Source organism: Tympanuchus pallidicinctus, unplaced genomic scaffold (genome assembly GCF_026119805.1).
Source record: "Tympanuchus pallidicinctus isolate F22 unplaced genomic scaffold, pur_lepc_1.0 scaffold2, whole genome shotgun sequence".
Taxonomy (NCBI): domain Eukaryota; kingdom Metazoa; phylum Chordata; class Aves; order Galliformes; family Phasianidae; genus Tympanuchus; species Tympanuchus pallidicinctus.
Window position 1 is genome coordinate 25,176,712 of NW_026294721.1, and position 27,969 is coordinate 25,204,680.

The 27,969-nt window shown below is 41.7% G+C and overlaps 1 protein-coding gene across 2 annotated transcripts; it reads right to left on the reverse strand.

Annotated features, from left to right (window-relative positions):
- Nucleotides 1-27,969, reverse strand: KDR (kinase insert domain receptor). Of its 2 annotated transcripts, XM_052682893.1 has the most exons (30): nt 27,851-27,969; nt 26,698-26,797; nt 26,073-26,269; nt 25,524-25,648; nt 25,043-25,211; nt 23,895-24,034; nt 23,556-23,724; nt 22,028-22,139; nt 21,770-21,933; nt 20,818-20,974; nt 19,500-19,620; nt 18,848-18,956; nt 17,293-17,637; nt 16,190-16,336; nt 15,900-16,031; nt 14,539-14,645; nt 14,006-14,141; nt 13,639-13,743; nt 12,746-12,859; nt 11,686-11,774; nt 9,978-10,134; nt 8,472-8,572; nt 7,014-7,136; nt 6,772-6,883; nt 6,286-6,385; nt 6,066-6,171; nt 4,948-5,099; nt 2,510-2,606; nt 2,312-2,400; nt 1-1,523 (listed from the first exon to the last, which is right to left on the reverse strand). In XM_052682893.1, the coding sequence occupies exons 1-30, from the start codon at nt 27,900-27,902 to the stop codon at nt 1,304-1,306; spliced, it is 4,047 nt and encodes a 1,348-aa protein (XP_052538853.1). In that variant the 5' UTR covers nt 27,903-27,969; the 3' UTR covers nt 1-1,303. The 2 variants fall into 2 exon arrangements, with proteins under 2 accessions (XP_052538853.1, XP_052538854.1); XM_052682894.1 differs by lacking the exons at nt 1-1,523; nt 2,312-2,400; nt 2,510-2,606; nt 4,948-5,099 and adding an exon at nt 5,145-5,253.

Sequence of the window (27,969 nt, forward strand, 5' to 3'; positions counted from 1 at the left end):
TCCATTATATAATATATATATTTATATTTTAATATATTACATTTATTTCTACATAAGGAGGCTATAAATACTGTATATGCCTTATATTCATGGTTCCCAGCATCTGACTTAATAGTAAGAACAAACAAACAAAACAACCCAACAGTATAAAAATACAAAAAAGAACTCAGTAGAAATAGCTTTACATTTTAAAAGTCTGCATTGTGTCTATCAGTAGAGCTCTGGGACTACAAGAGCACAGTAAGAAGTTGTCCAACATCTACAATCTCACCATTTGGAGAAGATTGGAGCTGCCATGAAACCAGTCACAAATTCCCAAGACTACATAAATCACAATCTCTGCTGGTGTAAACAAACTTCTGGTTTGTCAATGACAGATGTGACTTATACCTGGGGAAGAGAGATGAGAAGAGAAGGCAGAGTGCCTTTTGGATAACCCATCAAGACCACAGGGCTGTCTATGGTCCCAATGTAAATTAACCCTCCCTCTCTACCTCTGCCCCAGGGGCAGTTCAGAGGGGAATTTTCTGCAGCACTTCTGACTAGCTCACAGGTGATCAGGTGCCTGTCAAGGGCTGAGGGTGCTGGGGAGGGTGTGGGCAGAGACATCACCATGGTAGATGTGCCCCATGCACCCCGTGTTCCATCATCACACTGCTCCTCCTCATTAATCTCAACAAGTACATCTTCACCAAGGAAATGGAGATCACGAGGTTTAGTACAGCAACATCTTTCTCCACAAAGGATAGAGATCACCTCCCCCACCTATATTTAGCCCAGCCTATGTTTAGCCTTAGGCTATTGGTGAGTGTTAGAGCCTTGAGCTGGAGGTTCCCTTTTTTGTTTGCGGAGGTGCAGGCACGGGATAACTCTGAGAAACAAGAAGCCAGCGCTGTGCTGTTTCCTTCCTGGAGTCCAGCCGGGAAAAACAAGAGAGCAAGGATGTGTCTTTATTTCGTACAATTACAAACAGTTGAGCTGAATGCCATGCCACTGTCCGTGTTGGGCTCAGCCTGTCACCAAGGTCCTAAAAGCCATCACGCTGCTTCTGCCATAGAGTTGGCACTGCACCCACACACCACAACCACAGCTTCGTGTCCTCAGCCACAAGTGTCTCTGGAGGATAGCACCCCACAGCCTGGCACTGCCTTTGGGCTGCAAGATGCTTCTGTATCTTCTTCCTGAAAAAATAAATGTCTTTCCCTAGGCCCACAGCCGCAGTCTCTGTACACACCAAATGTGAATACCACCAGCCAAGGCAAGGAAGGCACATCCCAGGGGATCTGGAGCCACCGGTTTTGGCTTAGAGTGGTGGGGACGCCATAGGTGCAGGGCTGTCATATGCCAGGCCGTGCGCACGAGGCAACACGGGGGAGGCCTCCTGGGCACACAAAAGTTCAGTGTCCTCACTGGAACAGACCATGGTGTCCATGTCATCTGAGTGGTACCCCGACTGGTAGCCACTTGTCTGGTTGGATGCCTCGGACATGACAGACTCATTGCTCTTGCTGGGGGCTAGTGTGCTGCAAAAAGACCAGATAGGTCAAGTCAGAGAGAAACAGATTTGTCTTCCGGAGGACAAGTGGGTGACTCCTGTGGGCAACTGCTTCACATCACAGCAACAATAAAAGCAAAGCAGTCAATTCAACAAAGCTGGCTTTAAGCCCTTTTAAACGTGTGTTTGATTATAAGGAGAGATCTTTTTATATGTCCTAACTAACCCTAATGAATGGAAAATATTTAATTTTATGATAGTAGGGAGTTGGATTGCAACTGTAGATGAGACAAAACTTTGATATGTTTTGTACAATACAGCCACAGTGCAGTTGTAACTGCTATACACCTTTGTTTATACAAAATAATTCCTCTGAGAAGCTCTCAGAAAGCATAAGTCAGATGAATGCCACTGTATTTCCTGTGAACTGCACAATCGAATCCCTGTACAATGCTCTGAAAATACACCCAGGTACATCCTGAAAACTTGAGCGCTGGTTTCAGAAGAAAGAAAGAAAGAATAACAAAAATAAGAGCTCTTTGTCATCCCAGTTGTGTGTACTGGCTCAGTTCCTTCAAGGGGTGGTTGATGCTTTTGCAGCTGGTAAATACAAGTCCCTTCTATGTTGTGCTATCTTCCTTCTCTTGGTACCAAATGCAGATGACCAGACATAGAATAAACAACTTTTATTTGTGTGGTTTTAAAAAAAACAGTAAGAAAAATTTTGTATTTTAATAAAATCTACAAACCTATCAGTGCTCTGAATTTCTGCAAGAAAAAATTCTTATTCAATCCTATTTGCAACCTGAACCTTACCTGAAGGGTATTTTGACTTGTTTATCTTGCTCTTCCAGTGTCTTCAGCTCTTCAGATGCAAGAACCATCCCACTGTCTGTCTGGTTTTCCTGTAAAAATGGTGAAAATGCATTAAATGGAAAGGGTTTTAAAAAAATTTAAAAAATAAACACACTTCTCAATAAAAGGAAAAGACATGCAAAGAGCAGACAGTCTCACCTCCTGAACAACTTTTACAGTGGTTACCAATGGGATATCTTCAAAAGTTTTCACACTCACAGGTCGGCTTTTTCTTTTGCTACCTTGTCGGTACTGACTGAAAAGAAAACAAAAACAATCACTCTGTGTCCACTATCCACAACTTGGCTGAAAACAGCACAGTGATATCAGAATCCTTTTATCTCTCTACAGAGAAATTAATCCTTTTGTCAAAACATGTTTTGCAAACCTCAAAATATCCATTTATTGAAAAGGACAAACTGCCTAACAAGTGACAAGTTTCTGACCTTCTGCTCCTGACAACCTTGATCTCTGAACAAATTCTAAGAAACAGATTTGAGAAAACAGCTCCTTTCCTCAGTTACGCTGGAGGGCTTCACTTCCTGCAAGCTTTGCTCAGAAGTATAATAAACAGAGGAGCCTGGAACAAAGACATGTGTCTCTTTCTTTGGGTTGAACTTCTGGGACCCCTGCCTGGACTCAGGACAACAACAGCAGACTCAGCAGACTGACGCCCTTAAACCATGGGGATCGGCTAAGGCAGGGCTGCATCTCTCCTGAAGGCTCTTCTCCAAAAGAAGCCCTCTGGTCAGGATGACATCCATAAAAAATACGGACCAAAAAATAACAAATAGAAAAACTGCAGTTTCATGGAGGTACTAATAAAGCAAACACAACAGCCTTCTCTCTAAGTGAATCTGGAATAAAATGAATGCTGTCTCAGTTAAATAGCTCCAATTTATGTTCCTAACACCTTATGGAGAAAAACACTCTGGGCACTATGGATTGAGAATAGAAATCTGCATATACCTTGCAAAGGTGGAAGCAATACTCATCCCATTTCCCAACTTTGACTTTAGTTACGTCAAATCCTGCCAGTCTCCTGTCGATTTTAATTTGCTTCAAGTATTCTTCAATATTCTCGATTTTCCCTATGCTTGCCTCTCCTCCTCCAGCTTTGATTCGAAGTTTGCTACTCAAAGCTATTATTTTTGTGGAGAGTGAAAGAGACATTATTGAACAGATCAATCTTCTCTACTATGTGAACAGTAAGAGCCATGTCTACAAAATTCTTTTTCAAATAACAGAAGAACAAAGACTCAATACAAGTCTTATGTTCCCCATTTTGCTTCTCCTAGCACAGTTTCCACAAGTGCTTTCTCATTAATTCTGTCACACTGTAGAAAAAGAGATGATAAGTCTCTTCAAAAGTTTGATGGAGAGATTTTACATCTGTTCATAACAAGAAGTAGGGACCAGGAACAGCCATGTAAGAAGTGTCAGAAGTGGAAAATAAGTGTAACATTTTCAGTGTTAAATCACAATTCAGGTATTTTAAAAGTTTGTATTTTGGAGTGCAACACTATTTAAACATAGGGCTTAGGGTTCAGCTCTAGGATCCTCAGTTCAGCTGAGGTATGAAATGCACTGTGACTACTTAGTTTTTTCCAGGACCACACAGAAATGTGATCCTGCAGTACCCCAGGTTACTGGGAACCCTGTCTGTCTTTGATGAGTGTAACACAAACAGTGAGGAAGAGAGGCTCAGACAGCACCTTAAGGAAACCACATGAAACCTGCCAGCAGAGTCCTTCTCTCCGCTGGTGGTTGGATCCGTGTCCTGCCCTCTTTCTTCCTACACTGCAGCAAGCACCCCAGGACATTCAGAATCTAAGCTGCTCCATTTGCTCTTAAGCAGCATTTGATGAGAAAATGACATTCTCCCTTACATACTATGGAATGAAACCTCCACAAAGGCCCCATGCCCAAAGTTCTCACAAGATCCAGCATAAGCCCCTACTTAAGTGCTTTTATAATTACTATAAATTCATTACTGGGGGACTAACCCCTGCTATGACATCCAACAACTATCTCTACAGGTCTACTGTGGATGCTCCTGCAGCACAACAGACGTAAGCAGTGACAATAATCCCAGTGACAATACTGTTTGCCTCACGTTCCCCTTAGCTCTCAGTTCGTGAGCTATTTACCAACATTCCAATTCAGGAGGATTCAGGCCAGGCAGGATTCCAGCCAAGGTTAAAAAAGATCATCCAGTCCAACAAGTCTTAGTAGTAGATCTATTACTGTTCATATTTGAGGGTGCTGCAATACCAGAGCTTGAGCACACCTGATTTGGGTCAGTACAACTTTGTTCTATTTCTTAAAAACTAACAATGCTCTTCAATACTCTTGCTTTTTTTTTTTTTTTTTTTTTTTTTTTTGAATGAGAATGAAATCTAAAGATCTATCATTAGCATTTGGGGGAGGTAAGAAACAGGTTTGGCCTACTGAAACTCTACAGATTCATTTATATCCCTATGGAGGAGGTTAAATATGGACCAGAGCAGCTGAAGTCTCTTCCTTTCATTTTCCCTGCCCCCAGCATGAACAAAAACTGCCCAGAGGCCCAGTAGGATGTCGATCATATAAAATACCTAATTCCTGCTGTGTTGTCATAGTGGAATTTAGGATCACAGACTTCCTCTTCCTCCTTACAGGAAGCAGGTGAAGTTGGGAGAGAGAGGCCCGAATCCTCTTCCATATTCAGCGATACTGACAAAGGAAGGACAACGTAGTCTTTACCATCCTGTAGAATGCAGCGAAAAAAATACAAAAATGAAAAGTGCTACAGAGAAACACAGTTTCACACACATACATGGAGAATGCATCAGACCAGGAGAGATATGTTGGCTGTTTTATTGAATTGTGAGAACTATATTGCCTCTGTAGGAGCAGATACACTAAAAAAAAAAAAAAGAAAATGTAAAGATCTACTGCCAAGTTGTTTCTTACTAAAAAAATGAGAAGTTTATATGATGTACTACAAAATATGTGTAAATTGAATTTTTTCTTGATATCTTTGAAATAAAAAACATAATTTTTAGTAATTTTTGAATCCCAATAACATGAAGTGCATGAATCTGAAAAAAAAAACAACCTTAAATTGAAGATGAGATAGGACTACAGCATATAAGGACTAAATTATGCATAAGAAGTCAACAAAAAAGGAATGAAATACAGATTGCAAAAACAGTAACTTTTCTATATATGTATATATTTACTTCAGCATCTCAATTGATATGAATAAGTTAGGCTAACATTTTAAAAATTTTCTTCTATTTGCTTAAATTTCTGCTCTTAAATGTGAAAATGAGACTATGCATTCTTTGGTACTGTATATCCATTTATAGTCCCATAACAAGTCCTTTAATAGATTACAACTCTTTTCTAATTTGTTTTTCATTCATTTCTTTTGAATTATTACGTATTATTACATACACAACAGCAAAGTAGCAATACCAGTGGCAACATGAGAAACCCTTGCTGGCCAGGCAATGTGCATTTCGGTCATCTTGACAGATTTCAGTGATATTTTCCCTCTACCCAATCATTCTTCTCTGCCAGTTGTTCCAGCTGCTGGCTAGGAGAAGTGGAAGAATGGGTTCTCCCACAGCTCTAGTACTCATCCGTGGCATTTTATGGTAGCTAGTGAGACAGATGGGTTTGGTTGGTAATTTTAGTAATTTTAGTAAGTTTAGAAGATTTCACATACCTGACGGACGTTGGCTTGCAATAAATTCCCCAAGTGCTCCACTAGCTCAGAAAAAGTTGGTCTCTGCTTAGGATCTCCGTGCCAGCAATCCAACATAGTTTGGTACCTAGAAGGACAAGCCCAGTGAAATACCAGCATAAAGAAAACAGAACCTACTACTTTCTTAAACACCAGCCTTTACTGTGGGATAACTCTGGCAGCTGAAATTATGGTTTCTTACATTTCCGGTGTTGTATAGTCTGGTGCTCTCATTCTTGTTCCTTCCTTCAGTCTTCTGCAAAATTCCTCATCAATTTTCACTCCAGGGTATGGTGATGCACCTAAAATGACAGCAATGGTAATTTTAATGCATTAGATTCTTAATTTCTGGAATTAATTTTCTAATATATAATTCATTGTGGCCTGAGTTAATAAGGTACTTCAGTACATTTGGATGTGCAAACAAATTATATTTACAATGGCAGAAGCAAGTGAATGAGTAAATGAGGCACATAATCACATACTGAAATCGCAAGAAGATGCATTTAAGTCCACGTTAACATTTGCATTTTAAAGAAATTTGAGTATTTCACTTTGAAGGAGAAAATAAACAGGAAATCTTCAAGAAGTAAAAAATACTGAAGGGAATCCAAGAACATTTTGACTATTTTCTTCAACAGACTGTTGTGTAGATTTTAAGATGGTCAGTGAAATTAAAGTGACTCACCTAATGAAAATATTTCCCACAGCAGAACTCCAAATGACCATACATCGCTCTGAATGGTATATACTCTGTCAAAAATGGTTTCTGGTGCCATCCATTTTAGTGGTAGCCTAGCCTGAAAACATTTAATTTAAAAACATGTATACATCACTGCTCATTAAAAACTGATTTTCTAAACACCTGTTTAAGGGTTTGAGTTCTGACTTCACATTAACTCTCTCTCAAATAGAGAGTCTGAAACTTACATCTCCTTTTCTGACGTAATCTGGGTCTTTGTAGATGTCTCGAGCCAAGCCAAAATCACAGATTTTGACCACGTTATTGTCTGACAAGAGGATATTACGAGCAGCCAGGTCCCTGTGGATGCACTGCAAAGAGAAGTAAACAACTTCAAGCGCTGCCTGTTGTCACTGCTCTGACCGTGGGGCTGATCTCTTTCACATATGTGCTCTCCTACCCTCAAAGGGCAGATAATTCTTAAAACCTCTCAAGAAAAAGAAACCTCAGCATTAACAGTTACTGATTTAAAGTGCTTTTTTGATGGTCACAACTGATTTGGCTCAGGAATACTTGTATTTCCAAGTCCAAACATACATCTGTTTATCCACTACGCAAAGAGGTCCTTTGAAGTTATCTAATTATTTATCCCAAGAAGCTGACACAAAGCAGGTTCAGATCTGATTATCTTTAGATTTTCTGAAGTTCACTAAAATCTCTATATTCCATTCTCTCTCTGAAAAATACACTATTCTAAAATGCCAATTAGATTCCAACACAAACTAACATGCTTGGAGAAAGAAAAGTCTGTGTTTTTACCTATGCAGAATGAGAACTTAACCAAGAACCCAAGGACTTTAAAATTCAAGCCTCGATAGCTAAAAACAAAAAAAGCTATGTTCTGCAAGTGACTGCAGATTTGCTTTTAGAATGGACTAGAAATACAGATTAAGGAAAGGCATAATTTTACATATACGTACCAACCAGGATGTATAAAAGTATATAAAAAAACTTTTTGTAGAAAAGGCTCTGATGTCTGCATTGCACACCTAGAGCAGTGTTACATTCCCTTCTTCTATTTCCTTTCCTCATTTCTAAGTAACTTTGTTTCTATAACACTGAAATCAATTCCTCACTCTTACTGGCATTTGTATCCTTTGAAACATGCACTATATTTATTTAGGATCAAATCAAAGAGATGGACTTATATAAAGCTAAAGTGCAATTGAGGTGCTGTTAGTCCCCAGGGCATTGTTTGCTAAGAGACTCATCAAAGAGACATCCACAAATTTTCATAGATGAGCATCCTCTCTCCTGGCACTGTCCTTCCAATCCTAATGTACAAATCACAGGCAACTTCCTCAGAGCAAGATCTTTTACTCTAGCTTAGAGCCGTTTTCCAGGGATTTGTCTTGAATTCCTTCAGTCATCCTCATATGCCAGTTTCCTTCCACCAACTACTTAATCATTCTTCTATGACTCAGTGACCCACAAACCTTACACAGGTCACTAACATTTGTGTCAATAAACACATGGGCTGTTTCACTTCGTAATATTTATGATTTGGATATCTCTTAGGGCAAAAAGAAAATGTTGTGGATGACTGCCAGTCCAAAGATGAACACACTGTTTCCTTCTACAGACCTACAGCACTATTTCCTACAGTCAAATAAATAACATGCCATTCTTCCTGAGAAGTTCCTTACTTTGCGTGAAGCCAAGAACTCCATTCCTCTCGCCACCTGGAAGCTATAACAGATGAGGTCCTCCATGGTCAAAGGGTTCTTGCAAAGGTCTTCAGAACCAGCTGCAAAGAATCAGACAACAGTCAAGCATGCCCTTTGTCACTAATTTACCCATGACTGCTTTGTAGGTAAATGTTCATCTTAATTTCATGTCACTGTAAACTGAAAGAGCAAATCAAGCCCTTCTTTTTTGGCTGTATAATCAACACTAGCAACCAAACCAGACCTGTGCAAATTTAACTTTTAGATGATGAGTTTTACCCCAGACTTCCTTGCTTACTTGCAGAGTTCTCACCAGTAGAAAGATTTGTGAAAAAATCACAAAAGAAACACTACCAAAAATTCTAGCTCACTAACTCCTAGGACAGGAAAGGCCTGCTATGGTTTCAGCAGATGACTTTGGAAACCGATGAGAAGCGCCACCTAGTCCTTATGGGGGAGTAATATATACAGGGGGAAAGACTCAAGTTTGGCAAAAAGCACTGCTAATTTCAGGTAGAAGAAACCTAACCTCATTTCTAGTGACCCTGAGAAATAACATAATTAAGTATCTAACGAAGATACTTCAGCACTTAGCTCCTGCTGATAGAAATATTTCAAGTTCCTTGTAGAGTTCTAAATTTTTAAAAGAAACCTTAAACCTTTTAGAAGAAACGCCACAAACTACAACTTGCTGGCTAAAACCCTCATCTCAAGGCCTTCTTTAGGCCTAGACACTTCTACAACACTTCAACTCATAAAGTCACTCCAGAGATGTCTGAAAAGGTCCAAAATGGTGCAGAAATGCATAATGAAGTGCAGACTTTGCATTACATGATTTTCAGTATCAGTTGAGACACAGTTGAGCTATGGCTTCCCTCCTGAGCGGTCTGATCCCACTACTTGCTGAAGTCAGTGCTCTCTGAAACATTTGGGCAGCACTGAGTGTTCTGTACTATTGCTGCCAAAGGAGAACATGGTAAATGTGAAGCTGTTGCAGAGAGTATGTATAACCAAGGGAGGCTTTGAATGAGCGGAAAATTTAGGTTTCCTGTTCCTGGTGGACCACCTGCGCATAGGGAAGGCAAACCAACTTCTCTGTGAATAAGCACCAAAGCAGATGGTTTTTCATGGTATTTAACTTCAGGGTAAACATTGAGGAAATTCATTTAGTTTTCAGACGCATCCTCTCTATGCTGCCTTTGGAGGTTGTGTCCCTTGATCTTTTCTGAAGACACTGGGATACTAAACAGGCAGATGTTCAGAACGCAGTGCAGTAAAAATGCTTCTTTTCTATCCTGGAATGGGAATGGGCTGAGGGGTCTGAGATGTTGAACTACAGTGATCCACAGCTCAACAACTTTGGTCATCCAAGAAATATTTTGCACACAGCTTTGAGGGATTTCTGGAAAACACCCCGTCCCTGATACCCCTTATCAGCCTCTACCAATGAGAGCTGTTCCAAAACTAGAAGAAGACATATCCTACCGTCCTCCTCTTCCACATCGCTCAGGGACCGCTCTTCCACAAACCCGGAGCTTGCGGAGCTCTGGCTGCTCGTGATGCTGTCCAACCGTTGCTTCAGGTCCGTGGAGATGTCTCCAATGTAGTTCTCCTTACCTTGCCGAAACCTGGCACTTTTAGTCTAGAAAGGACAGAGAAAGAGTGAGAAATCAGAAACAGAAAGTATATCAGAAACTTCACCAGGACAGGCAACAAAGTTCTCTATAGTGCACGTCATGAGTATCCCCTCACAGCACCACAGTGGCCTGCTCCCATGGCCTCCCAGCTGCCCCTCACTGCCACCTCTACACTGTTTAGAGAAAACCTGCTCTTACAGGTCTCAGGAATCTGGTTTTCACAGCCTCCTACCAAGTCCCTGGTCCCCACAAATCACAAAGCAAATGTGCTGCTGAATCTCCGCACAAACTGTAGAGCATCTCTATTGCATTAATTTCTGTTGCTGCAAAGGCCCTTTGACTAAGCTTCTACAGCCATGCCAAAACCCTAGCTGCCCTCAAAATCTGATTTATTACCTTCTTCCACAGACCCTTCAAATTACCCTGGATAAGATCCACACCTGCTGTCTTCCTCCACTACAGTTTCGTTTTCTCAGTCTGGTTCGGTCTGGTTACTTTGCTCCCATGGCAGTGCTGCATTTTCTTGTTGCTGATTCCTATCCCCATCACTTTGGTGAGCAAGGGTCATCACTCTTGTGAAACCTTGCCTCTTTCCTCAAGTTCCCTTAGATATTTATCTTTTTTACCTCGCAAAAGGATACAGCAAGCTGCCTTTGCCAATATGAAATAGTAAACAATGACTCCAAGGATGAAGAAAAATAACCCTCTGGAGAACTGACAAACAGATTAAAGGAGCTCTGATCTAAACACAGCACTGCAAGAAGGCTGAAGAACAGGTCTATCAGCGCTGCAGAGCACTGAGCGGCCTTTCTCTTGGCTGTGGTTAAAAAAGTTTAGAGTCCCAGACATGCTCTTCAGTACTGGACATCTACAGCCATGCTGTTCAGCTGGCATCTGACCCTCAGAGTGGATGGATCCTGCGTCAGACTTCCTTACAAAGGTTTCCAGAAATGACCTTGAAAATGCCAACCTCCATCCTCCCTCTCCTTTAAAGCAGGATGCAAATATGAAGTGTTGCGATGAGAGTTCTCCTTTCCAAATGATTTGGGAGGTGAAAACCTCAGCAAAAACTCAAGGGATATATCATTTATACAACATGATTAACAGCACAAAATACGGGTAATCTGGCTCAGCAATGAGGCAAGGGGAAAGTGGAAAGGATTACGCGATAAAAGATATCTATGGATGTGATGGATATATATACTAAGCAGGGAGTGCAGTTATTTAAGGTGGTCTGGAGCCTAACTAAGAAAGGAAAAAATTCAGGCTGATAATCAGAAAAAAACTTCCTGACAGATACAGCCAAGTGTAGAACAATCTGCCAAGGGAAATACTGGAAGCCCAGTTCCTTTGCACATTTCAAGCTAACAATAACAAAATAGCAACATTTCAGGGGCCAGGGGAAAGACCAGATGACCTCTGATGTCTTTGTCATCTCTCATTCCCATGAGAAGCACTGAATAGCCAGCATCCACAAGAACTGCCATGACATTCTCCCCAAGAAACAGAAAAATTGTGTATGGAGAAAAAACACCAAATCGACCATTATACTGCACCTTGTACGGGACAAATTCACCCCTCTTGCTCCGTAGATATGCTGAGAGGTTTCCAAACTTGCAGTATTCCACAATCACCATGAGTGGACCTGCATAACATACAAAGCAATTACTTGGAATTATATATTATATATTATAGAATCATATAATCACAGAATCATAGCAGGGTTTAGGTAGGAAGAGGCATTTATGATCATCTAGTTTTTGTCTAGGTAGTTTAAGTTCTAACAACTTAAATCAGAAACTCAATTTCAAATATAGATGCTTTAATCTACAATCAAAATGTGGTAATTTATGCTCATATAAGCATTTATTTCAATGACAGATTTTCACCCTAAGTTCCAAATATTGCACATATCAATTTTGTTATTTGATAAACAAAGAAAGAAATATTCATGTATTATGTTTCCTTCAACTACTGCACTTTTTCACAGAACTTTGCAAATTAAATTCTAATCACACAGTAAGTCAACAGTTCAGCTTTCCTGAAAAATTATTACCGACCTACTCCACACTGAATTTCTTCCAAATTAGCATTCACTGCTGAATTTGCTAAATGAAACATCTGTCCTAGATTATAAAGTCAAATAGGTTCATCCACCCAGAGCTGGACTTCAAAATGCAATCTCCGCTCCCACTCACACACAGATGCACCCACTCCCTGTCCAAAGCCAAGCAGGGAAGCCATTACTTGCAGTTGCACTGTAGCCAGTGGAAACAAAAAGACCAACTTGTGAAATCTCCTATTAGACTTAGATCCAGAGCCCATTATATGCAAAGCATCCACTGTGAAAGTGGATATGAGGTACTGAAAAGTGAAGTGAGAGAACAGGGGTGTTGAAGGCTTTGCAAAAATGAACAAGGGATGGAGCTGTACATACTACAGAAGACTTTGAGCTCTTATTCCATCTCTGGATCTGCTACATTTACCAGGAATTTTTTTTTTAAAAAAAAGGTAATTTCTTCAAACCTTAATTTTGCAACTCAACATTCTCGGCAGTAGAAATGGCAGAAATAGGGGTTTTGTTAGTACTTTCCCACTCCCTGAGAAGTTACTCACCTCCTGGCTTTGTGCAGGCTCCAAGTAAATTGACGACATTGAGATGATGACCAATGTGAATGAGGATCTTCAGCTCAGACATAAGTGCTCTGTGCTCACTGTGGGTTGCACCCTCTGCAGAGGTAAAACAATGCAAATCAGGAGCATAACAGAAAGGTTCTCCTCTCCTCTATCTCCTCTACCATTATTTTTCTAGCCCATTTAGTGAGAAGTCTTGTTGGCTGGCATCCTGGATCAGCTTTGCTGTAGGACATTGATGGAAACTAACCATATGCATTACAAGGTTGGTTTTGCTTTGCTTTTGAACAAAATTTGCCAAGGACAGCATATTAGACCAGAGACACAAACATATATTGTCAAATACCTTTTTTTCCCCACATAGCTTTTGAACAACCTGTACTCTGCCATTTGACCCTAGCAGCCAGCCCATACAGCTGACTAGAGCTAGAAACTGTGCAACTGCTCACACTGTACTGTCAGAAGCCTGTCAGCTTTCCCATCCACCTCTATCACAGCAGAGGGTGGGATACAGCCCCTGAATTCCCTGCATCCTATTTTGTTGTCCCAGCTTCCCAAAACTTCTCCCCAATTTTGGAACATGTCTGAATTCTGCAGAAAGCCACCCAGTCAAATATAGACGTTTGAAAATTGCTTGCTGGTGCAAGTTTATCATATTAATGTGGGTAAGTCTAAAAAGCAATGGCTAGAAAACCACAGTTGCATTACTCCAATTATTGATAAAGGTATTTTACACCAACTGATAAGATAAATTTTAATACATTATTGATATGAATGCTTTGATTGTTTTTGGTTCATTTTCATCCCTGCTGTTACAGGATTGGCAATACCCATATATTCAGCATTCAAGGTGAAGTCTTAGTTATCTTTTTTACCTTTAAGCATTTTGACTGCCACAGTTCTGCAGGTAGCAGTTTTGTCAATCCCAAAGGCATCAGCTTCTATGACTTGGCCAAAAGCTCCACGCCCAAGAGGTTTACCTTGAAGTGAGAAGAACAGACTGATTCATTTCCCTGGTACAGTGGTCAAAAGACACAGAATAAATGGCAAACAGAACTTCTATATGAGAAATTAACAGAGGACTGACAGCAGGGAGAGGCTGTATTATATCCTATGGGACCCTGGAACGCTCCCTGCTCCTGCTGGCTGTGCATCAGGGCAGTCCCACCACCCACCCTGAAGCCAATCCTGGAGCAGGGCTGGCTGCAGGGTCACATAATGGCCAGTGCAGGGAAAACACACCTAGTTTCAGTCGGTCTCTGGGAAACTCCCACTTGCTGGCATCATATGGAAGCCGCTCGCAGTGCTCATCTATGGGGACTTCATCAGGATCCATGATGATTGACAAGTACCCAGTCTTCATGTCACCTCCATTGGCCTGGAAAATGGCATTAGTTGTTAAATGCATAGGTTTTTTGGTGGAGATGTGCAAAGTACCAGTTTGTCACTCTGAAGCGTTCTGCTGTTTCCCAGAAATGCCTGGCTACCATTCCCCTACACAATGTCACTGGGAGTTTGATCATCATTAATTACTGCACTTTTTTTTTTAATAAACAAAAACAGCTGAAGAACTTTTTTTCTCATGAAGGCCTGTTCAATTAAAAACAAATTTCTGTGCCCTCAGTTCCAGGCAAGAATGTTACAGCATGGAGAGAAAAAAATGTGTCTGTTGATTTAAGAACAATGGAAAGAAACAACACAAAAGGATTCAAGTCAGCTTTCATTTGTCATGCAAGACCAGTGCTGATAGGACAGTACAAGAATTTTTTCATTACCCGCTTAACGGTCCGAAGGATGATTACAAGAAGCAACCAGAAGAACATGGCAATGACTGCAGTGCCAACAAGGATAATGAGCTCCAGATTTGTTTTCTCTTCAGCGCCTGGGAAGAAATAAATGAATATCTGAGTGATAGCTGGAAGTGTATTGGTTTTGTTCATTCATTAAATCACAGAATGGAGGTTCTTGTTCTAAAGGTTCATTTTAAAAGCACAACATGGAGCAAGGGAACGAAAGCAAAATGAAACAAAAAGCTTGGGTTTAATGTTAGAATATTATGCTTATTTCAGAGTGGTTTTAAACGCCACACAATTTCTTAGCACCAGCTTTGTTCCATGGGCAGAATCTGGATATTTAGCAACCAATATAAAGCGAAACTTCATATTTTAAAAATAAATGGTTGTTTCAGAATACCCCGAATGAAAAATTATGTGTTAAGAAAAAGTAAATAAAGTACTGAGAATGACCTAGGGAGCACTCTCCCTCTTGTCTCTAGACATGCTTCAGCTGGGTCATAAAAAATGAGGTTTTATAGCAACACATGAAAATGAGGACTTATAACAATACTTGAATATCTGATTATGTACAGCAGTAGCTCTCTTTTCTTCAGCACTCATTCCACACATCATGGTCTTGTGTGTCACACCTTGCACCACGCTCATTTTCCTACACAGTAGCACACTTCACCTCATAATCCCAACTGCACTGTACATTACTTGAAGAGAAACAGTATGCAATACACAGATTTCCAACTTTTACAGACCTTTAAATCATGCCCCAACTACATTTACCAACTCAGCTGAAATTAACATCTGCAGATAACATCCCACATAAATGTTATTGCTCTTAATTCATCTTAATATCCTAACGAGAGCTATGAAAATACAGGATAGTGCTTTAATTACCTTAACATAATAGGAAGACAATCATCCTAACTTATAAGACAGAGATTAGTGAATTATTCAGTAACTACTTTTCATAAATATACCAGTATCAAAAACAATGAGTTTTTTACTTGAAGTTTTCTACTTGCAGAATCCTAACCCTTGGTGCAAAGTCCATCATAGTTCCAGTTACTCAAACTGGAGACTAACCTCTTGTTAGGTTTTATTATTTCCTATTGCAAGCTGCATTTTGGTGGGCTACAATAGGACTGATGCAAATGAGAAATGGGCCTCACAAACACTTTCAGATCTTGGTGGACGAAGCCTGGAGTTTTCTAACCCAAAAACACTACCTGTTCCTATCAGTGAAATGGGACAGCAGACACAATAGAGTGCACAAAGACTTCACCCTTTTTCCTATTTCAGTGATCATAACAAGTTCATGCACAAACTGAAAATAAACAGATACTGACCTTGCACTGAAAAAAAAGCCTCTGCTTTTTTGCATCCAAGAACATTGCAGGCAAGGCAGGTGTACAGACCACCATCTTCTTTCCTCACTCTACGTATTGTTAGTGTTTTGTTCCCATCTTTCAAAACAATACCTAGAAAAAAAAAAAGATCATACTTAATTTGGTTGTTTTTATGTTGGTTTGTGATAACAACGCAAAATGAAGCTTTCTGAAATGAAAATTAACAGTTAACCCTAGGAATCAAAGCTCCTGAGTGACAGAAAATCCGTAACAAAAGAAAAGTTCCTCACCTGAATCTTCAAAAAGCATTTCACTATTTTTAAACCATGTGATGTTTGGAGGAGGAATGCCATTTACTGTGCATGACACTTCTATGGTTTCACCAATGTTTGTTGTTTGATTTTCCAAATTTCCCACAAGTGTGGGTGCCATGGGCTCTGTTGGTATGGAAACAAGATTAGGTCAATGAAAGTTTAAAAAAGCATCTATTTTTACAGAAACAGCTGTTGATGATGCTCTACACATTTGACTTAGAAATGAAGTCTCAATTTTTTCAATAAAATCAATAGCTGCAGAGTTCAAATTAAAATCATAGTTAATCTTCCACATGATGCAAAACGATCATAGTATCTAAGAAAATTTTAGCAGCTTTAGATCATTTAATTTGTAACTACTTGGGCTGCAATGCAAAGAGGGATAGGTGAGAAATTGCTTCCCTCCCACTTCTGTGTCTGGCTCATTATGAGAATGCTGACATTGTCTGTCCATCAGGCATTCATTTAAGACAGCCAATAAACATATGTAGGTATTTTCCTGAATCAACGCCACAGTTGCTTAATGAGACCAGACATCTAGGCCCTGAAACAAAGTCATCATTATTTGTGTGAAAAGCTAATTGATTACTAGCTTTTACTGCTTGCACCTGAATTCCAGTGCTACTTCATGACAGTTTTAAATTATAGACGGTACTTCTGACCCAAGATTCAGTGACAAAATGCAGTAGCACTAATGCCATAAATACACACAGGCACTTATAACTGTAGAGAAACAAGTGTTGGGAAAAGTAAAACTGAGAAGTTATTAATCTAAATACATGTCATCATTTGTGCAAAAGCAAAATTTATCACCTTGCAAGAGCTCAGTGCTACAGTCAGTGTTTTCCTCACTTGTACAGATGAAGTGGTCAGTCCTTTCTATCTGGATAAGACCCAGACCTGCATTCAGCAGATATCAGCATCTCCAACTAACATGCCCTTTGTTTACAACAGATAGTCTAAATCTACTTAATAAATTGAACGCACATACACAAGGCAGGCAGACACCAAAACCTTGTGCTCTTGGAGTTGTTTTCTTCTGCAGCCCCTCATCATAGCTCACAGCAAGAGACCCATACCTTGAACAGTGAGGTGCTTCACCAGGCAGTGCTGTGTTTTAGCCTTTTTGTCCTGAGCAATGCAAACATAGTCGCCTCCATCCTGGAGGGAGATGTTACGGAGGATGAGTTCTAAGGTGACATTTTCACCATTGGTATTTGAAATAGTTGCATTCAGCTTCTGAAGAGCATCAAGGTTCTTGCAAACGGGCATGGGCAGCCCTCCAAAGGGTGTCTGTGAGGCGTGAGCACTGAGTTTGTACCACGATAGCTTCTCAAATGTGAATTTATCAGCTGTGCACTGTAAGGACGTGTTATCCTTCTCTGTCAGTTGATTCCGAGGCTGGAGATTAATTTCAAGACCTCCTGCACATTAAGAATAATAAAAAGGAAATAAATTCCTATCGGGTTGTATATTTTGTTGTCAAATGAACTTGAAAAGCCTTTTTACAAACATAGCATTATCCTCATCTTGTCTATTATTAAATAAATGAACAATCACTGAAAAATCAATTAATCACTTAGGTAAGGAGCACAATCTCATTAAAAGCAATGTATTTATATGGATGAAAGACAGGCTTGTCTAATTAGAATCATAGAATCATAGAATCACCAAGGTTGGAAAAGACCTAAAAGATCACCCAGTCCAACCGTTCACCTATTCCCAATAGCTCCTACTAAACCATGTCCCTCAACACAACATCCAGTTTTTCCTTGAACACCCCCAGGGTCGGTGACTCCACCACCTCCCTGGGCAGTCCATTCCAGTGCCTGACCACCCTTTCTGAAAAGTAATACTTCCTAATGTCCAGCCTGAATCTCCCCTGCCGTAGCTTGAAGCCATTCCCCCTGGTCCTATCACTAATGACACGAGAGAAGAGGCCGACCCCCAGCTCACTACAACCTCCCTTCAGGAAGTTATAGAGAGCAATGAGGTCTCCCCTGAACCTCCTCTTCTCCAGGCTGAACATTCACAGCTCCTTCAGCCTCTCCTCATATGGCCTGTATTCCAGACCCCTCACCAGCTTTGTTGCCCTCCTTTGAACACGTTCCAGGGTCTCAATATCTTTCTTACAGTTCCTCTTCCTACAGAAACTTCCGGCAAGCAATGATGATTCTTAGCATTATCTTATAGCTTCTTTTTTGATATGGATTTAAATATTATTTCACATGAACATGGGAACAAATTTTCAAAAAGACAGAAGCTCTTTGCCATCAGTTTTGAAAATTTTAGCCGTAGCTTTTGTAATATGATATCATATTACTCCTTTTGTGAAACTACACAAATTTCTCTCTAACTCTTCCAAAAGACTGCAAAAAGCCAGCAGCAATCACTCTCTGGATATTAGTGCCCACTTTGTATTATTTTCATGGGACCCAGTCCACTGACGCCAGCAGAACTAATGTCTTGGTTGAAGTTAGTTGGTGACTTTAAAAACCACTTTAGGAAAACCTTCAGTAAGATTAAAGGATTTACGAAAGACAGGAATCAGATCATAGTGCAGAAGCACATCTAAGTAGTGAGAAATACAAAATAACATTAATTTAACATGACTCCTCAGAAAGGTATACTTACTGGTCACGTGAAAGGAGATAACTCTTTCGCTTGATCCAGCTCTGTTAGTAGCCATACATCTGTACAAAGCAGATACATTTGCTGCTTGAATCACAAGGGTGCTCACAGTCTACAAGAGAACAAACAAGAAATTTCATACCACATCAGTGTTAAGGTTCCTGCATGAGTCTGACCACCACAATAGCTCAGCAAATTGCTATGCAAACTGAAACACCCTCCATAGCATAGTGGCTATTCGGTCCCTTATTGATTTCACATGCATAAGTGCATGACAATCAGATAAAAGAAAACAACGAAAAGCAGGCTACGGTGTTCATGCCCATAAATACCGGACCCGCTGCTTTTCTGCTCTTCAGTTTTCCTAGCTTTTCTTTGTTAACTGACAAAATTAACTCACCTAATTCATACCCCTAAAAGAGAAGTAATGAAATGTAAGCAAGCTTCACAATGAAGATTCACTTTGGGGAGATTATCTAAAGACATAAGTGTCCATCTCTACCTATTAGCTTCAATAGGAGTTTATATGACAAGAGACCAGATCCTCCAGTTTAACACTAGGTTAAGACTCTCATCTCTAGTGATATACTTCTGATATGTGGACTGCTGAGCAGGGCTAGTCATTCCCAACCAACAGAAAAAAAATTCTGCTCACCTTTGTTTTCCCAGCAATAGTAACAACTCGCTGTTTGATTTCAACCTGATTCCCACCCTTTCTCTCTGAGATCACTTTCCATTTTCTGCATGCATATGGACTGGCTCCCAGGCGAACTTTTCTAAAACAAGAAGAAAAGAGATGTATTAGCTCACAGGAAACATTAGCCCCTTCCTAGTGTGTTTTTCTGTTTTCTCTGTAACATGAAGATGCCAATCAACAAACCACATGGATCATTGGCTACAGCCTACATTTCGGAGGGAAAAAGTATGTTTCTTGAAATATTTCTATTAAATTGAACCCCATAACCTTCTGAAACCTTTGTGCTTTGTAAAATAACAAGCCCCCAAGCTGAAAGGTGAATTCCCTAATTAATCTGCCTGTGTCAGCTCCATCAGGATGCTTGGAGGGAAGTGGCTATTCTGGGAACAAACCTCCATTCATAAATGCAAGATTCGAGTTAATTTAGTTCAAAGGAAGACAGAGAGACATAGAAATCACTGAACTCCCTACAAGAATTTCTTGAGGACAGTGGCCATTGTGTAGGAAGCAACCAGGCACCAAAGGAAGAAACTTGTGGAAATCACTTTAAAAACAACAACAGGAAAGAAGAATGCTTTTTTTTTCCTTGACTTTTTTTTTTTTTTTTAAAAGGAAATCTGGGCTTGTGGCAGGCCCAGATAAGGGAAGCTGCATGAATCTCAGTCAGGCACTCTCTCTATCTTTCCCCAACATCAATCAGTGCACTTCCTTTGAGATACACTTTCACACAGATAAAGTGCACTGTCACACTCAGCACTTGAGCATAAGGAGAAAAAAAAAACAACCACAAAGGTCTGCAATTAGCATAAACAGCAAGTTTCCTGTGTTTGGGACTGAGCCCAATGGGAGAGCTGACAGGGGTGGGGGGCACAAAAATAGCTGTATTTGAAACCCATCATGGGTCAAGATGCCCTTGAGGAAGGCTTGAAGGTAACAATCCAGCATTGACAGCTCCTCACCATAGGTGGCCCTTGTCTCTCAACTCCCTGCCCATGAGTCAGCAGAGCCTGAGTGCCTACTGAGTACAACAATCTTGTTTGTTGGCAACTGAAGTCATTTTGAGGCCTACAGGTGCCATCAGCAGAAACTCTCTCATGACTTAAGAGGGAGCAAAACCAAATCCTAGAGTGGAACCCTTCAGTGTCCACCACTCTCTGTCCAGCACGCATAGCATAGCGAGGCCCCAAACCACCAGCCCAGCTCAGCTGAGCTCACCTCAAAGCCCAGACACAAAGCAAAACCACGATGAGCATCTGGCCCCACCACTGCTACTCACTGGGGGCTGAAGGTGCACTCTTCCTCCAGCTGCCAGTACCACAGGACAGCGGCAGGCGGTGGGACGGCATAGATGGTACAGGTGAGTGCCTGTGTTGAGCCATACTTGTAGGAGTCAACAGGGGCCATCAGCGCATTCTCACCAATCTGGGGGGGTACTGGAGGAGAGAGCAAGAAATTACACCTCCCTCAAGGCTTCCCAATGGCACTCTGTACACACACTCCATGTCACTTTGTCCCTATAGAAGCTGGGGACATCTGAGTGCAGAGCAGAGCTTCTCCAAGGAACAATATGCACTGGAAAGTGTTGAACCTGCCCAATGCCTTGAGGATCAGGATCTCAAGATGCAATGCTCATTATCTCCATTGAGATCTCCCTTCACTACGCTCATGTTTAGAAGGTAGCCCTTGAGGTCCTGCCCCTATCCCCAGCTATTAAAGGTTTGTTACACTCCAGAATTTAACCTCACTGCCCTTTCCAAGACCTGCTGTTTTCAAAGCACAGGAGAAAGGCTGTTTCCTGGGAAGCAGAGGGGAGGAAGAGGAGGAGGGCGGCTGTGCAGGGCAGGGCAGAAGATGAGGGACAGCTGGCATAGAGGAGGAAGGATGGGCGAAGCAGACCAGGGTCAGGATGGAGCGGAGTGGGGGAGGCACCGGGGAGCAAGGAGGACAGGAAAAGGACAGGACACACAGGCAAAGAAATAATACGCAGAAAACAAAAACACACCCACCATGTAGCACCACAACAACAACAGGAGCCTCTACCAGAACATCCTAGGGCAGGGCCCAAGAGAGACAGCCCAGCCTTGCATCACCCCAGCTAAGCATAAAGTACTCTGATCTAAGCCCCCACCCCTGCTTAAGGCTTCATAGCTCAGATGTGAAATTAATCCGAAGAACAGTAACACATGATGTCTACACATGGCAGGGTGGAATCCCTGCACATCACTTACCATTCACAAGCAGGGTGAATGTATGCTTCCTCTGCATCTTGTTGGTAGGGTTCGTAAGGACAACAGTGTAATTCCCAGCATCCTTCTCAGTTGCTTCAGTGATTACTAATGTGTAGCCAAGCTTAATTGTATGATTTGCATTCATGACTTTTCCATTTTTGTACCTACAGAAAAAAACACAGTGCTCTGAATACTTTAGAGATTTGCCTCAACCAACCATAGCTCAGCTTTTCAAACTCATTTTGTCCAGATTCTTACCATTTTGCCTCAGGAGAAGGATATCCTTTAAACTTCACAGGAATACTGACTGTATCACCTAACTTCATCTCAACCACATTCTCCATTTTCTCTAGATGAATAAAAGGACTTTCTGAAAAAAAAAAAAAAAAAAAAAGATAAAAAATACAGAGGTTTTTCTGCAGAGGCAAAAGTTGTCAGTGGTCTCTGCTTGGGTTAACATCTAACTCTAGATGACCAGAGGCTGGTGACAGGAAGGCACTGTAAAAGCACAGTAATCTCTAAATTCTGAAGAAGCACAAAAACCAAGTCCTTTCCCTTGCACAGAGGAATTGACCAGTTTCCTCCCAGGGAGCTTGGAGAAGCAGAGACCAAAGGGACCTCAGCATGCCAACGTTCAGACCCCGTGGTCTATTGAGCCACTGTGATGTTGCAAAAGGAGCAATTCTGGGCAGTGCTCAGCTGCATAGCATCCCCTTTTTAGCCTTCTCAGTATTTCTATATATATAGTGTAAAACTGGCTTGACGGACTCATTCTAGGAAAAAAAGAGTGTTTAAAACTACAATGTCATCATTACACACTTGAGAAGAAGCTGAATTTATCTACTTGAAACTCTGCAGTTGCAGAATACTATGAAATGCTTTACTACTTTAAATTTGCATTCAGACTAAAACAACAACAAGCTTCTTGGCTAAGACTTTATCAATTTGGTATCTACTGTGCTCAGAATAACAAATGATCCAGTTTTGGCTCCTCAAGAGAAATAGAAAAAAATCTAAGAGAAAGTTAAGAGTATCTTGAAGCACTATGCTACAGAGTAATTTTGAATGTTTATATATTTGTATGGCCTCTGAAAACAGAATACAGGAAAACCAACCTCCTTTGAGATACAAAGTCCTTTGTTTGACTGAGTGATAAAAAAGGGCCATTCTCATGCTGGCAATTTCTGTTTTTTCTAGAAGTAAGCCAGTGGAGTCACTATGGCTGTGCTCAAGAGGGGCTTGAAAAAGAAGGCTGTAAGAATGTGGCCTCATACTTATCTATACAGGTAGTCAAAGTTGTTTCATTTGCATTGTATCTGTATGACCAGACCAGTTTGATTCAGTTCCTCGTAACTTGGAAGCCAAAAGTTTTCTTTGCCTAGCTTCATTTAAGCTGACCTAGAATCTTGTCCTACAGAGCCACCAGAACCTCGCTTACATTCACCTGGCATGAGAACAGGTAGCTCTTACACAACATCATCTGTGCAAAGCCAGCTTTGTAGGACCTTGAGATCCTACACAGAAGAGCACGAGGGGTTTACCTTAGTTAAGTATCCATTTTCCTATGGGATTTTACAGCTTTCAGTAACAATTAATTATTCTTTAAAAACATATAAGCTTGTGGTACAAAACTACTCAAGAACATGGTAATGGGTGCAAGAGAGCAGCTGCAGCTGCACTTTGGTTCTTTTCCATCATTCAGTTCATTACCATGATGCCTCCTGTGTCCCATTTATCCACCCCAAAGCCAGAACAACCAACAGAACTGAAGTGGAAGATGCTGTACCATGGATTATGAAGTAGCTGCTGTTCTTCATGTTCATGCGACCACTGGATGCTGCACATGTGTATCGACCTTTGTCACTTAAGTTCACACTGTCAATGGTAAGAGTGCTTACAAACGTCTTTATTTCTCCTGCAGTGGTTTTTAAATCTCTTATGGTTGCACGCTTTTCCTGCAATAGAAGACACAAGTGTTTGGGAATTTCAATTTATTCTTCCTCACACCCATAAATACAAGCATTTTCTTTCTGTATTATCAGCTGTCTTGTGAACATTCCTAAATGCAGAGTAACACTGTAACAAAACTAAATTCTGCTGCACCTTTCACTTAATATGATTTTACCTTGATGGAAGGGTAGTCCCACTTAAAATCAATTCCCACATTCAGCTCTGTCCTTACAGTACAATTGAGAACTAGTTTTTCTCCTACTGCCAGCTCAACTTGGTAGTGTGGGTTCATTGTTAGATCATAAATCCGATAACCTGGAGGAAGAAAAAGGCACACATTGGGTTACAGCACTCAGTACCAACTTTCCCAGCTGAATTAATGAAAACTCCCACCAAACCCACTGCTACAAAGAGGCACCTCAATGCTCCAGCATAGCACGATGACTAGCGTGCAAAGGAGCCTGGAGGGAAGGGGATCTGCTAGTCCCAAGCATTTCCCACATGTGACGTGAGAACCATGTAAGACAGTGTCACAACAGGATGTATGTGCTTGTTCAGATCCTCCCGGGTGTTGGGTGCAAGCAGGAGATGGTGGCCTACATGGTCTTTTCCAGAGAGTGGCAAGTGAGGTCCACTCACCCCCAGGTGGCTAGAAGCCAGGCAGCCCCCACAAACGCAGCACTAAATCTGAGCACCTATGTCCTGCATCTCAGCATGGAAAGGGAACAGCTCCAAATGAGGAGAGAAGAAATTTGATGAGTAGCCATCACATTATAACAGCACAAGGGCAAATCCTGCTGTCCAACACAGTGCTACAGCATTTCTGGACTTTGCTGAACAACTGACAGCATACACCAAGAGAGCACAAATTCCCTTGTGAGGATGTCAGCCTGAAGTGAGACAAGACAACCCAACTCCTCATACGACCTTCCGATCCCCCATTCCCTCAGTACACCTCAGAGCAATTTCTTTCCATCTGCTGCTGATGGGTGCCTGCCTCTAGTTCCCTTCAACAATGACTTGGATCCTAGATAAGAAAATTAAGTACAGAAGGGAGTGATGTGGGGAAGAAAGGCTTGCATTGTTGGGAAGAAAAATGCCTGGCATCTATATTAAACTAAAAATAGAAGCCTTTAACCCAGTGATCAACTAGAAAGAACACAATGCATTGTATTTAACAGAAAAGTAATGCTTATCACAACATCCATTTTGCATTAGCTACATCGTCAGTATTGAGTAACCTATGGCCCAATCAAATATAATTGTGTCAGCATGCTGTAGAAGCAAAATAACATCAGCTATACAGAAAAAACTTGGGCTTACCTACAACTGCGACTATGTATATCACAGACTGGTAGCTCTCATTATCTATTTTAGCTTCGCAGAAGACCATGCCTGCGTAGTTGATTAGATGACTGGGTATAGTGAAGCCTTTTTTATTATCCCACGAAATTGATTTACCATCAGGAACAAATACCTTTTCTGGATATTTCTGTTTGAAATAGTGACAAAATGCATCGTCAGGTTTCAAAAGCAAACAACTTTGAATTTTCAAGTGCAACATCTTCCATATCAGCCAGAAGCCAGTTTTAGCATCTCAGCTCAGGCACTTCTCCCTTTGTGGGCAATCACCCCACACTTCCGAAGCACAGGACCATGGTGACACACAGTCACAGCACTCACCACAGGCTGCAAAGTTCCCAACAAGGGATGTTTTCAAGAAACACATTTATACCTCATGCAAAATATTTACATCACAGTGATTTCAATTAACTCTCAAAATAATAATAAGCTTTTTCCTTACCGCATGCAGAGATACATTGAGATTTGACACAGTTCCAAGGCATGGTACTACCACAGTTTTATTCTTAGTGATATACACAATGCCAAGCTGATCACCAACTGAAGTCACAAATGGAGATCGGTAATCTAGAAGAATATTCAGTTGGTAAGAGGATACAATTAGTCGTGTGATTACCAAGGAAATTTTTTTAAAATTATCTTTCCCTATTTATTTTATCTCAAGTCAGTTTTGTTCTTTTCTACTTGGTTAAACACTTAAGCAATGAGACTAAAAAGGAAGAACATGTTTTGACAGCCCCCCAGGTTGACAGTATCATTATTCTCAAAACATTTATCGACAGCAGTACACACTTTGGAGAACAGCTTCCTGCCACCACAGTCTGCGTGCCGACACAAATCTGATTTACCCCAGTGTGACTTTTCTTGCATAAGTATTACAGGAAATACCAGTTGAAAGCAGTGACATGCAACACTAGCTCCCCCAATGGCAGCACCCTTTTTGGAATCAGTCAAAAAATGAGCTTATAAAACAAGCCACGTGAGAACTTACCTTGAACGTAGACATAAATGGTTGTAGCTGCCTGGCTGTCTCCATAAAGGCACCTGTAGTCCCCGGTGTCATTGCCTATGACTCTGAGGAGGGTGAGGGTCTTGCAGAAAGGGCCATCACTGCAGCCCGTCACAGCAAGGCGCTTCTCAGCACTGCTCTGGTTATTGGGCCAGGACCAGAACACGGCTCTCTGACCACTGGAAGGCAAACATTCAAAAGGGGTAAGTGCTAATCTCTGCAGGATCCCTAGAGAACTGCTTTCATCCCACCTTATGAAGCATCAGGATAAATTCACATAAATTGACACGTTGCTCGTATCCCAAAGGAAGCTACTTGAGAACAAAGTTGCACCGAATCTGTCACAGAGCACCCAGCTCCCTCCCACGCCATCCTACGCCTGCTTTGCTTTGGCTGCCCTGCTGATGTGCTTTTCTTCAGCAGTCTTTCCTTGCTGCAAGTTTAGAGATTGTTTCAAAACTTTGCCAGGGAAAAATCAGATGACGGGTGCAAAGGAAAGGGGGGAAATGAGCACTATTGGGGGAGAGACAGAACCACCTGAAACTCTGTCCAAAAACTCACTGCATAAATCACCCCTATCAAAATGAATGTACAGATTGGCCCTTACCTGCAAGTAATGTTCAAAGTGTCATTTGTGGTTATGGTGAGAACACTTTTTTGGATGCTAAGGGTTGGCTGATCCATAGAAATAAACAAACCTGCAAAAACTGATATAAAAAAACAGCCCTCAGACAAATACAATAACAAAAAGAAATGCTACTCGACCAGAACAGCATTGTAGGAAAGAATACGTGCTATGCTTTAAGCACACACCTTCACATCATCTACTTAACAGTGAAAGGTAAATAATGACTTTTCACACATCACAGAAAGGTCAAAAACTCTGTCATAACAGGAAAGCCAGGCAGATGGTCAGGAGCTGGCTGCAGAGCACGACAATTCAGCCGGCCAGGGTGGAGTTCCTGTTTCCTTGCGCTGCCAACTTCAAGGTCTAACAAGAGGATGTGGAACATTGAAATAAAGTGAACCTACATCTGATGACCTCACTCCCTGGGGAAAGGGATTACAAGCTTCTCTCATGATAAACTGAATACGCTCGTACTCTTTGATACTGTTGATCAATGAATTATGTGAAAAACTACTTTACACATTTTGGCACAAATCTCAGATCCCAGGAGCTCAGCATCACTTTTCTTTATACTGCTTTCCCCTTTCTTCCCAAGCAGTGTGACACAAACCTGCTGCTAGCAGCTCGCCCCGGACCACCTGTCCGAGGGACACATGCCGGTGCCAGCGCTGCTCTTAGGCAGGTGAAGGGCATGGGCAGAGCCTTCCCATCTGCCAAGCACTCCGTCGTGCCGCGAGCAGCTCCGCATCACGGCGAGCACCCAGCCCGGCCGGCACAGCGCAGTTAGATGGGGCGAGTAACGAGACAGCAAGACCGGAGTAGAGCTTTCCCCCTTTATCCCGCTATCTCCCGGGGAACCCCGGGGTATCCCGTGCTGCAGCCGCCGGCATCCTCACGGGCGGACTGATGACTGCTTTTCTTCAGCTAAGCTCTGCTCAGCTCTGGGAAGCGGCAGGATCCCAGCGAGCAGGAGGTGATGCCGCACCGAGCCGCTCTGCCTGCCCCGACAGCCCTCAGGAAACCGGGGACCGCCACCCGCTCACCGGGACTGCGCCGGTGGCGCATCCGGACCCGAGCACAGCCCTGCCCGACGGCTGCCCGACGGCTGCCCGACGGCTCCCCGACGACTTACCGGGAGTAAGGCACAGCAGCACCGTCAGCACCCGCAGCGACCCCAGCTCCATCCCGGAGCGCGAAGCCGAGCCGAGCCGCGCCACACCGTACCGAACGCAGGGATGCGGGATCCCTGGG

Coding starts and splice junctions, on each gene's coding strand:
- KDR (XM_052682893.1), bottom strand. CDS start 27,902: ATGGAGCTGGGGTCGCTGCGGGTGCTGACGGTGCTGCTGTGCCTTACT. Junction 21,934..22,027: donor CCTTCTCCTGAGGCAAAATG/GTAAGAATCTGG, acceptor TTTTTTCTGTAG/GTACAAAAATGGAAAAGTCA. Junction 18,957..19,499: donor CTATTGCTGGGAAAACAAAG/GTGAGCAGAATT, acceptor GTTCTCTTGTAG/ACTGTGAGCACCCTTGTGAT.